Source organism: Aythya ferina (assembly GCF_964211825.1).
Source record: "Aythya ferina genome assembly, chromosome: 5".
NCBI classification, from domain to species: domain Eukaryota; kingdom Metazoa; phylum Chordata; class Aves; order Anseriformes; family Anatidae; genus Aythya; species Aythya ferina.
In genome coordinates, this window is record NC_140301.1 from 44,025,228 (window position 1) to 44,037,484 (window position 12,257).

At 37.5% G+C, this 12,257-nt stretch overlaps 2 protein-coding genes across 8 annotated transcripts in view; one reads left to right on the plus strand and one right to left on the minus strand.

Moving 5' to 3' along the window:
• Positions 1–57: 57 nt before the first annotated feature.
• TSSC4 (tumor suppressing subtransferable candidate 4) lies at positions 58–2,005 on the plus strand (the record flags this gene model as incomplete). The annotated part of the gene is made up of 1 exon (XM_084521545.1): positions 58–2,005. The coding sequence occupies one exon, from the start codon at positions 58–60 to the stop codon at positions 1,084–1,086; it is 1,029 nt and encodes a 342-aa protein (XP_084377671.1). The 3' UTR covers positions 1,087–2,005.
• Positions 1,211–12,257, minus strand: part of TRPM5 (transient receptor potential cation channel subfamily M member 5) — a 52,231-nt gene continuing 41,184 nt past the window's right edge. For 5 of the 7 annotated variants that reach the window (XM_084521536.1, XM_084521535.1, XM_084521537.1 and 2 more), the window contains 6 exons: positions 11,457–11,625; positions 10,630–10,808; positions 9,179–9,311; positions 7,109–7,181; positions 5,955–6,045; positions 1,211–4,481 (listed from right to left, as the gene is read on the minus strand). In XM_084521536.1, coding sequence (XP_084377662.1) covers positions 4,381–4,481; positions 5,955–6,045; positions 7,109–7,181; positions 9,179–9,311; positions 10,630–10,808; positions 11,457–11,625 — 746 coding nt within the window. In that variant the 3' untranslated portion in view covers positions 1,211–4,380. The other 2 variants (XM_084521538.1, XM_084521540.1) reach the window with 2 other exon arrangements.

A 12,257-nucleotide genomic window follows, 5' to 3' on the forward strand; every position in this document is an offset into this window, starting at 1 on the left:
GGCAGACCATATTTGCAGACATTCCATCAGAGCCCTCAGTGGAGCGATAGCCCCAAGATGGGAGATCAAGATGCCGGTGAATCCTTCCTGGGCATAGTGGCTGGGGCCACTGACTACGAAGGAGCTCTGCCCTCTGACACAGTGTCGCTCAGCGATTCAGATTCCGATGATTTGGGGCTAGATGAAGCAGAAGTCAATACAGTATCTCCAGAGGAGCCACCTGTAGAGGATGGGGATTATGGATCAGAGGACGCCCCTGACCCTTCAGACAGCAGTCACAGATCTCCTGTCCAGCCATTCCATCTGAGGGGCATGAGTTCTACGTTCTCTCTCCGCAGCCAGAGCATTTTTGATTGCCTGGAAGAGGCGGCCAAACTGTCTGTGCCCTCAATGTCTGAAGATAATGTTGTTGACGGGAGGTTTAAACGTCCTTTACCTCCAACTACTGTGTCAAGTAATGTGGTTCCAGAAAACCCTGGAAAGTCAGCTAGACCAGTGCAGGCTCCCAAAATCTCTCCAGCGGTGCCTGACTACGTGGCACACCCAGAGCGCTGGACCAAATACAGTCTAGATGGAGTTTCAGAGTCTAGTGACAAGACTAACAGGACAGTGGCTATGGAATTTCTAAAGGGTCTGAAGAAAAGAGGAGAGGAACAAAGCTCAGCTGCCCAAGATAGTTATACCCCATACTTCAATCAGGATCCCTCCAGCTGTGGAGCTGGGAGGATTGTATTCACCAAACCAGCAAAAAGGGGTGTTGATGGACTAGAAAAGAAAGTAGCAGCAGGGGAGGGAGATAAGAAACACACAAAACCAGATCTGAAAGGAAAATCTCTGAAGACTGATTTGAGGGACGACGATAAGGTTGAGCTGGGGCACTTAGATGGTGGAAGTAGAAAGGCAGCAGAGGAGGAGGGGTGCCTGATGGTGGGGAACCTGAAGACAGAAGGTAAGCTTAGTGCAAGGTTTAGTGGTGCAGCTGAAGAACCTTTGGTAGAAAAAGTTGGATTCCATTGCAGTAAGAAGAGGAATAGGAAAAATTTCCGACCCAAAGTAGATGATGAAGGGGAGGAGGAAGAGTCCTGAATGATGGAACAAATTGGAAACATCCAAGAAGTTGTATCATCTTTGGATATGCTTGTTGTTTTTTCTTCCCTACCCATGTATATATAAGATATATCATTTTGTTTGGGTCAGGGACCCATGTTACGGTGTTTTGTCTAACAGTTTGTATTATAGCCACCCAGGACATTTTATATTGTTAGAAATTAAGCTATCAAAAGTGTGTTACAGACTTTTTTTTAGTGAGAAGTCTGTGGGCACAGGATCATTGCACCCTAGCAGAAACAGCAGTGTGCTTTATTTGCTTGAGCAGCTCCCTGGGGTTTGCTCTGGAGCTGAAGTTATCATGAAAGAACTGTTAGCTAAAACGCTGCAAGGCATCTTAGTTACCCCCAAGATTTCAAGCTGTTCCCAAATCCTATAGAATCCTGGAACAAAGGTCATGTAGAAGTCTTTAAACAACAAAAATAAAACCCAGTCTTCCACTAGATTTGATTTCTCCCAGTCTATGCTGTAGAGGGAAACTTTTTAGAAAATATACCCATCATTGCTATTGAGAGTGAAAGCACAACGTGCCCACTTGTGAGTTTGGAGGCCCAGGTGACAATTGGCAAACAAAATATTTTTAAGGTGGTCTTAATATTTAATTGCATTGGTACATTGAAAACAACAACAAAAAACCTGCCATGTCTCCTGCAGACAGGTACAGCTTAGAAACATCCCAGTGAAGACACGCTTTGGACAGCTTCAGTTGTTAGTTAGGCAACATCTTTTCCTCTTAGTGGTATGATGTGGTGTGATGATTTTTGGCCTGTATATGTGTTTATTTTTTCCAGGTGGCACTGGTTCCACACTTCTTTGTGTGGATTTGATGGGAATTGGGTATTTGTATCAGAACTGGATACTTTTTTATTCTTTGGTATTCAATAAATTTTTGGTTGTAGCTTGGCTTCTGCATCTCTTTGAAACATACTGATACTAGTGAAAATGGGGGAGTTCTAACAAATACTGTGTTTATCTGAGAATTGTTTAGAAAATCTAGAATCTACAAAGTTACTCTAAACTTAATGTTCCATAAACTTTTCCTGATCTTCTTAAATTTTAGATTCTAAAGCTCAGTTTTTCAACAATTTGGTGATTTTAGAGTATAGAGAGAATCACCTGATAGAATGAATCAGATCATAATGTCAAGTGTAGTAGTTTTTCATATATAATGTTAATAAGTGGATAGGTTTTTTTGTTTGTTTGTTTGTTTTCCTGTAAATAAGGCTGAAAGATTAAATGCTTTGAAAGGCTTTATTATTTGAAACTAATTCAGTTCACTTTGGACTGACTTTTGCAAGCATTCTAAGTTAACTAGCCCCAATGTTAATATTTATAACTGTAGTGAAAGATGACTACTTCAGAATATGTGATTTTTTTTTTCTTGCTAGACTGCGCTTGTTCAGACTCCAAAGGATGATTGAGGAGACTTCTTCCCCTTGGGTGGGATGTCAGCACCTTGCCAGTAACTGGTAGGCCTGAATCCTCTGGGGGTTATGTTTGAATAGATGTATTATTTATTAGCAGAAGTAGAAAATGTAAAATGAGTAGCGTGCCATCTTTTGCAATTCACTTCTTAATTTTAAAAGATGGTATTTGATCATGAGACTCCAATTCGATGCATGTTAATTAATGGTTCATTGCTAAATAAGTCAGATATTCCAGTGCACGTGAATGGGACATAACAAAAATTCCAAACAGACAGAAACTGGTTTCCAGTGGATGATGAATGTACCGGTCACAATAAAAACAGTAGCAGGGAAGCTGCTGTGAAGAGTATGGTGTGCTGCGGGTTGTACAATGAGCATTATTTCCTAACAAAAAATGTAGCACTGTACACACCCACTGGTTTTGTAACTTCTCATTTGCCTAGGGTGATGAGCGTTTAGTATAGTACCAAAATTGCATCACTGTTAATGTTACCACTAAGGTCTGGGGCACAGCTGAATAAGCTGGATAAATTTCTATTTTATGAAGACAACAATTAATTTCCACCATGCGTCTTTGTAAATAGAAAGGCATTTTGATCAGATTTGAGATTTTTTTCTCACCTCTGTATTGAGATACCTGGCAGTAGAGAGAGTTTCCATGCATTTATGTTGTATAAGAGCTGTGTTACAATAGGTATGAGGAAATGAAGTTCAGCTGAAGCTTATCACTGCAGCTGAAGCTTATGACCACAGCCTATTACTTCCCCCTTCCAACAATGTTTATGTTAGTCCAAAGAAATCTCCCATTACAGGACAGTAGTGAGATCCATTTTATTTGTGTAGCTTTTCATACAAAATTAAAATAAAGCCAGCTAACGTTTGTCTGCTTAAAAGGTACATGCTAGTTAAAGTAATGCAAAAAAATGGCCAACAGCCCAAATTCTTAGTTTCTAGGAAAATTCTTGCTTTATTATTTTTTTTTTCGAAGCTTTGAGAGAGAAATGTAGAATAAAATCAGAAAAATGCTTGGCTGTAGATGCAAGGGCAAGGTGTCTCATACAGTGAGATGACAGAAGATGAGTTTGACACTAAAACAAAAAAATCAAGCAGCAGGGGCTGCTTGGGACTGGTGGGAGGGTCACCTGTTTTGTCTTTGGAAACTGACTGCAAGCCACTGAAGACTTGAGGACCATGCAATGAGTTTCTGTAGATGAGTGAGGAGCACTTTAAGGAGAAGTCGGAAAGGGAACATCCCACAGAAGCCAGACTGGGAAGAGAAGATGGTAAGTACAATCATTTGAGGCTGATAAGAACTCTAGGAACTGGATTCATTGTAATAGTTCAGTATCCCAGGCCCTTTCTTTCCTGTGGAAACTTTTTTCAAAAGCAACTTGTAAATGCAAGTTTGCTTTCTTGGCCCAGGAAGCGGGTTGGGTTTTAGCGAGGAAATGATTACCTTTCAAAAGGGAAACTCCCTTGAAAAGAACACAGAAGTGTAGACATTGGCGGTGATGAAAGTTTGATTGAGGGTATGCAACTTAGAGAATAAAACACGGGCTATATAGAAAATAAGGTGGTGGTCATCCTGGAGGGGAAGTAGTGCCATTTGTGGAGGGGAGTGTTGGATAAATGACCAAGAAACATCAGGAGGGAAGGAAGGCCAAGAAGTTGAAGAATGCCCAAGAAATCCTCAGCAGTATTAACCATTAGCAGTGTTTGACATTAGGTGTGAAGATGCCATCAAAGGCTTTGAGATTTGGGTCTTAGGCCTTCATGAAATTAGGATTTTATTTCTGTAGTAATTCAGTAGTGGAAGAAGTTTAACTCAAAGAATTGAAAATAAAATTTAATTATCAATGTACATGATGTCAGCCTCAGACGGATCTGCATGCTCTTCTTCTTCACCCCTTTCTGGCAAAGGCACTTCAGTGTTGGCATTCATCAAACCTAATAGGATTGTGAAAAAACATATTTGTTAAAAGCTTTAGGACAAGGGTTGCATAGCAATGATTACTTACAAAAATGTAAATGTTGAAAATAATCCACAGGAAGATCATACCGTAGATTGTAGTACTTTGTTTGCTCAGTAAATGATAAAAACAGGTGTTTTTTTCATCTATGTAAGTTTCAGATTGATATACAGTTACAGTATTAAAATATCTGGGGAACATGCTACAGGATAGTTTGTCTTAGTGGAAAGTTTATAATGAAGCAGCGTATTGAAGTGCTTTATAAACTTGAGAAATTAAGTCAAATTTGAAGTTCTAGTCTGAGAAGCTGGTTACTGCAAGCTGTTGTAGGACAAAGCTGCAGTTAGGATCAAACTTGATCATTTATCAGTGATCTTCACTGTTTAGTGTATAGGGAAAATTGGTAACTCCTTTCATTGCTTTCAGAATATAATAGTTTGCTATGCATGCTGAGTTATTATGAAATAAAATATCTTTCCAGCCTGGCTTTGCTATGTCTAAGTTTACAGTTTGAATTTCATACCTGGTTAAGTATGTTCATAATTCCTCCTGCAGCTGGGTAAATTGCAAACTATTTGTGTTTGTTATGCCAGTGGTTTGCTACAAGAACCTCAGACAGATCTCATTCCCCACCTCAACCTCCATTGAAGTAAATACAAATGGACAAGGAAAATTGATGGGATCCAAATTACACACCTCCATTTACTAGAGTGCTTTAAGGTCTTGTCATGCCAAGACTTAACTAGGCTTCCAGCTACTTTTTTTCCCACGTAGTACCTGTATGTTCTGTTTAAGGGGGTTTTGATATTATTTTTGTTCAATAGATAGCTATTTCAATATCTACCTATTACTAATTAAGAAAAATATCCAAAATATTTATTGAGTCAGATATCCTGCAGTGGCTGAGACAGTCTGTTTCTGACTCTAATGTTTTAATCTCCAAACAGTGGAGCTCCAGGACATGCGACTATATTCTTGACCGACAGAAATAGCTGCAGCTCTGAAGGCAGCTGAATTGCAGTGATTAAAACAAAGTTGAAGGGGTTTTTCTATTTTATGATTATTGTTATCCATAGTAAATGTTTTGGTTATACTATCTCATTGACTCAAGAAACCCCTAAGACACAGTCCTTTCAAGAAACCAAATGGCAAATAGATACTTTTCTACATCCTTAAAGTTAGGTGAGATCATGGTAACCTGCAGTGAATGATGGTCCATTCCCCAAAGCTTTTAAATATATTTTGCAAAAGGTAATTTCTTCAAAATATTCATACTTCGGAATGTTTGTTGTTTATATTGCAACTCCTTTGCACTCCTTATGTGGTTCTTACCTTTGTTGTCGTTTTTATTTTTAAATAATAGTTTTATTTAAAAAACAAAAACAAAAACAAACAACTAAATTGTCTAGTTGTGTTGATTAGTTTTTCCATGGTGATTTTCAATACTTACGTGTATAATCTGGAGCTGGTTGGTTGCACAATAGGTTGCTTTTGGTTAAAGCATCTGCCATTGAAGAGATAACAGCTGTACAGTAGCATATCTATAAAATAGGTAGTGATTTCTACATCAGTTAATTTTCATAGTTATCCATTCTTACCCAATCTTAAATTTGCAGGAAAGACAATGTAGGCAGAAGCATGAAGCAACATCAGAAATACCACATGTGACTTTTTTATTAGTTTGTTTAGAATTAGATGAACTGACTTGGAGGAAGATGAGTATTAAATATCTTCCTTTTTTTGTGAGTATATTGCATTATCTCAATCTGGCACAGCCTTTTTAAAGCATTTCTCGTGTGTTCCCATTGAACCTGTATTTGGTTTCAGCATTGTTCATGGAATAGCGTGACTTTTTTTTAGGAAGCCATAGAATGGGTAAGAAAAAGGAGGGAAACTGCAATTGAGATAAACAACTTTCAGTGAGGCCAAAATTACACTGAAGAATTCTAAGGACAAAGAAAACAATGAGAGTTTTACTGTGTAGCACATGGCAATGGTGAGCATTTTCATACTGCTTAACAAATGTTTGTTTATGTTTCACAGATCTGTCATCAAAAGCTCAAGATAGGGTTTCCTTCTATTATTTATTTATTGCACATTTCTATGCCAGACACTTCCTTTTAAGAAGCTGATATGTGGTATCTAACAAAATTAGAAAAACTGATGTCCAAGAAGATTAGTCTCTGTCAAATCAGAAAGCATATGGGTATTTTCTAAGTTGTCATTTTTAAAGTAAGAAAAGGTTGGATGAAAGAAGAATGGAGGGGGTAAGATCAAACAGTTGCCTCCAGGGGCAACCTCAAGGTAAGAAGTGAACACTTCTCAAGTAGACTAGCAAAATAGAACAGGAAATGCTGTATTCCCCTTTTTCTTTTTTATGAGAGGTTAGAAATGTTTCTTTATGTAGTTATCATTATGGATAAAACAATAAGGAAAATGAAGTCATAATACAGATCCATTTCTTCATCCTTTTATCCCTGAACATGGTACCAAAACACCGTCAAATACTACCAGCAGTGATTAAAAATGGCCACACAAAAAATGAAAGAAACATGAAATCCTAAATCTGATATACATGTAAATGCCTACAAAGCTATTACTTACCTGGGATTCTATAATTTTAAGCCGCCTTTCTTGTTCTTTCAACCCACTAAGGTATTTAGATAAATTATCCACCCTGTGGAAACAAAAATGATGTGCTGAGTGAAAAGGAGAGGCCTCAGATGAAATCCTAAACCACAAAAAACGAGTAACTTACTATGTCTTTGACCCCTTGCTTGCAGTTCTGTGCTGCTGGGATATCCTGGAGCCCCCTAAAAGTTTTGTCTTTTTCAAGGGTTCCTGTAAGTATTTACTGAAAAGAGCAGCATTTCAGTCATACCTCTCCCATGCATACTGCCCAAGGGCTCCTCATAAACTCATACAGATTAAAGCAGCCGCTCAGTCCCCTCTGATGTGGAAATCAAGGACTGCAGTAAAGAGCCATAGGTCCAGCTCTGTCTTTCTAGTCCTTTATTAGTCCATCCACGCCAAATGTAAACTGATTCTAGCATGAAAATTTATGCCATAATATTTATTCCATTAACACAGGGCTGATGAGCCACTTGATGTATTTAAGGTTTCATTTTCAGACACTGATTTGATGTTCAAATCCCTTTTTCCACGCAGTCCAAAGGAACCATGTAGAGAACTTGAATATGGTCCCTCCAAATCAAATTATTCACACATCTTCTACATAATTTACCTCTTCTCCCATCAGTTTCTTATTCCTAGCATCCAGTTCCCCAAAGACTCCTTAAATCCCTCTCTGCTTTGTCCTAACTACTATTTAAAATTTTCCCTTTAACAAGTCATGTTGCACTCAGGTCTATGAGAGAAGGCTGTTTTGCTGGGTGTATCTAATGTATTTTGGAATTGGTTTACTGCAGAGTTCAGTGAATAGCTTTTGGAGGGTTCTGTAAGATTTCAAATACGCAGGTAAGTTTGCTGACACCTGAGAAATAAGATTAGTGGTGGTCATCTGAACCTCTTTCAGTCTGTGCTATATCTGAAATCATGTCCTTTGTTTAGAAGCAATTACATGCTTATTTATTGTTTGACCTGGGCAATTAAGCTCTTGCTTATTCTTAGGGCCAAAATCCTGTATTTTGTCAGTGACTTGTGTATGAGAATAAAGTTAAAACCAAATAATCTAAATTATTATGAATTTAGAGTCTGTTAGAGTAGAGGGAGAAGAGTATTTCCCAATAATATACTCGAGTAGGCTGGTCTGGAGTCCAGCTATTATGAATTAGATGAATGTTTTGAAAGGCAAAGCACAGAAAGAAAACACAGCACAAGAAGGTTACAGCAGAACTTTGTAACAACTTTCACACTCACTGTGACTCTATTTGAAATCAGATTTATTGTAAGAGGAAACACCTGAACCAGGTGTTAAAAGCTTATTCAAAGAAGGCTTTGCTGTGTGGCTTCTCGTGTTGTCTTAGATGTTTTAGTTTTCCCTGTATGTATCTATCTTGTGTCTCACTTAAAGGATGTAATCTTCCAAGTAGTAATTTTGTATTCATCAGAATATTAAACCAATTTAGGTGATATTCGTATTGGGAAGATATTCTAGAGAAATATTGAAATGGAGATCCAGTTAATAAAATCTAATTCCAGAGTTCATACCAGGAATTTCTTGTGCAAAACATTAGTCTTATGTCATAAAGCCATAAATAGTACTTCTCCTGTATTTGCAGGCTGGGGATAATTCCAGAGATTTTAAACTTTCATTCAAAAGTCTAAACCTCTTTCTGTTTTGGAAACAACAATTTCACAGGATTTTGATCAATGTTTTGTTTCCAGTACTGCTGTATTCCTACAGGGGATGGAAGTACATGCTCTCCAGTACAGTAAAGGAACTGTTCTTCCATCATTTCTTTGTGAATATGATTTTCATTTGAGCTTGACTGCAAGTTTGCCTGGAGCTTACAGGTCTGTAATTGTACGTACTTCAAGAATGTGAAAGACTCTTCTCATTATTGAAGTGATGCTGCCTTGTCATGTTTTTCATGCAATGAAGAACTGCATTCCAGTTGGTCTCCGCATATAAGTGTTACAGTACCCGAATATTTATCTCATGCAAATTTGAAGACCTGAAAGGTTCACTTAATATGGTTCATAATAACATACTTGTTAGATGTGGCCTTCAGCCTTTCTTCATTGCTTTCTTTCCTTTCTTGTTCAAGGTTTACAAGATAATTTTCTTTTTGTACCAGCTCCCATGTTATGATTTTTTGATCTAGGCCAACTGGAAGATCTCTTTCTATAGGGGGGAAAAAAGATATTAGGAACTGTATTTTGCTCCCTTTTTCCCTATAGTAATTTATGTAATGAAAGGCTGCTAAATTAAAGAAAAATCAAGTATTGCTTTGCCATTGCAGGAGTGACAGGCTATGAAGATTTATTGTAAAATAAGTATTTTCTACGTTTTTTTTTTTTGTGATGGAAGGTGATAGACCTTTTGCAGCTGGATAAGGGTCCTGAGTTTTCTAAAGAACAGCACAGGCCAATTTCAGTGATTCCATTTAAACTCCTTTAGGACATTACTGGACTTCTCACATACTGTAGCCCCCAACTGTTTAATGAGCAAAGCTTTACATTCAGATGCACTTTATCATCTAAGCTTCTTTATTAGAACAATTATAAATAGGAAAGAACTGTGAAAAATCCCTCCACCTTAAAGTGTAGATCTGTTGGCTGTTGTTGTCATCTTACAAAGCAAACCAACTGGCCCAGCCAACAGAAGAGCTCAGTTTCAGTGGTATCTTGAACATACCAGTTATGTATCTTCCTAAAGTCTGTTAAAAGAGCACAAGAGCACACTTGCTGCCTGCTCCAAATACTACCAAGGTTAGACCCTGATCAGGCAGGTACTTGCTTTCTTGGAGGGGAAGAAGCTTCAGCAGTGCATGTGCCTTGATAGCCAGAAGGTGTGTGTGTGTGACAGGAAGCTTAGTCTAAGGGCTCTGAACATCAGCAGCTCTGCTCCAAAGCCCATTATCAGTCTGCATGAGGAGGAAATAGGCTTGTTATCAGACACCATTAAACTAGATATACCAAGTTTGCAGTCACTATAGGAAGCTTCTAAATGCCTTCTGTTATTAATTAAATTTAATCCTCCTTTTTAATGACAACTTTTAAGGGGATGATCATTTCTCTAAATGTATTCTTTCTCTCTAATCTGTGCATTGGGAAATTCTACTGAACCCAGCAGATTTCAGACTTCATACGCACTTTTAGGGTTGTCCATTTTTAATTACTAAAATTTAAGAGCAGATAAAATAAATGGTTATAATTTATTCAAACTATACATTGTTTTTTCTTCAGAAATCAAATCCCTTCAACCAGTTCTGTATCATAACTATGTTGCACAGAGAAAGACATTGTGGGAAACTTTATAGCACAGGCTACGTTATAAACATTAATTTGTCATGTGTATTCTCCTGGCACTTTTTGTTAAAGATAATCAATTATGGCTCTCAGCTTATGAAAATCTTACTTGCTTCTCTGTTTGGCTTATGCAGCATACCTTTGAAAGAGCATCAGGGTCTCCAGTTGATAGACATTTGTTAGCTACTTACCCAGATGTTCTTTTTTATGTTCCTTTTTGTTGAAGATTATTCTGAGAACCAGAGTTATGTGGTTAATAATGATAAATGGTGGTGCTAAGGCAGGCCGTCCATGATATTCAACAATCAGATTGTAGCGCTGAAGCTTCCAAAAGATGTCTGCATTGCCCTGAACAACTTGAAAAGTGTAACTGTAAAGAAAAAATTACAGTTTTTATCTCAACAAGCTTATCATTACAAATACAAAATACAGCCCCAAGTTTTCTTTAATAAAAGGAACAGGAAGGTCAGCAAGTAGTTTTAATTTAAACTAAAGATTGTGCAGTTTTTTAGATATTAAAATAATAGCAGTTGCAGTCTTCAAATGTTAAAGAAATACTAGTGTTTTTTTTTTTCTTTTTTAAAGAAAGGTAATTCTAATTCACTCCATCAAGATTGGCAAACGTGCCATGTCAGTTCTTCAACCAAATCAATCATCATTAATCATGTTGACATTAAGTGTTTCCCCTTTGTGCAGATTATCCACTGTTAATTCTGCCAAGTTTACAGCTGTTTTGCACCTGTGGACTTCTCCTGCAGCACAGCCAGGGATCCAGACCCTTCTATGCACGTTTAATTGATTTTTTTACAGTAAAAGATGCTTCTTCTTGTCTTTAATGTGGCTAGAGTAAAGATAATGACAACTATATGATCATAAAAGTCTACCTATCAACCCCCAAATAATATTAGGAAAACTGTTAGTGTATTCCAAAATGACTAGCCAACAGCAATGTAGTAAACTCTGGCATTCGGTTGAACTTTTGCCATCTCTGTCTGAAACCTGCTGAAATCACTCTTACCTGAACATAGCAATCAGGAGGTTCATAAGGAGAACGTTTGTGACTAGTAGGAAGATAACCAGCAGAAGTATGACAAGCCAGTTGGCGTAGTTGTTAGGACATGATGGTGAGTTGTCCTGCAGAATCTGCAGTGGATTAAGTGTACAGTTCCGGGGAAACACTCGTGATGCTGCAAAGAGAGGTAGAGAAATATAGTTGTGACAAGTCCTGCCACACGTATTTCTTAGAGTGGAGACAAAAGTTTTGTGTTTTGGTGAGGAAAATTTCTTACGTTCAACAGTAAAGGGCAGGAATTACAAATTATTCCTGAAGTTTAAGACACTGAATTTTATAGCAATTTCAAGGCAAATAAAAACTGATTAATTTCTCCAACTGGCTTCTCAGTCTATGCACAGTTTTAGCATTCGAAGCATCATACAGCAATTAAATGGCTGACAGTTATGTATGTAAAAAAAAAAATAAAAAATCTCCTTTTGCTTGTTTCATTTGAAATCATTTAAAACTTATGGAGGAAAAGATAACTACTCTATATTGGTTATATTCATTATCATTCATCTAAGTCTTCTTACACTGGGCTTAAGAATCATAGGTGTTTGGTGTGTTTTTTTTTTGTTTTTGTTTTGTTTTTCAGGAAGTTCTATCATGTAATTAATTAAATCTACAGATTTAAAGTAGCCATACTTACTTGTTTGTTCTCCAGTTTTTCGTCAATAATGCCTTTCCCCACAGTCACAGGTAATGCTGTGATCTTATTTGTTAATGCAAAGAGTTATCTGAAAAGTCACTACAGCTGTCACCAGG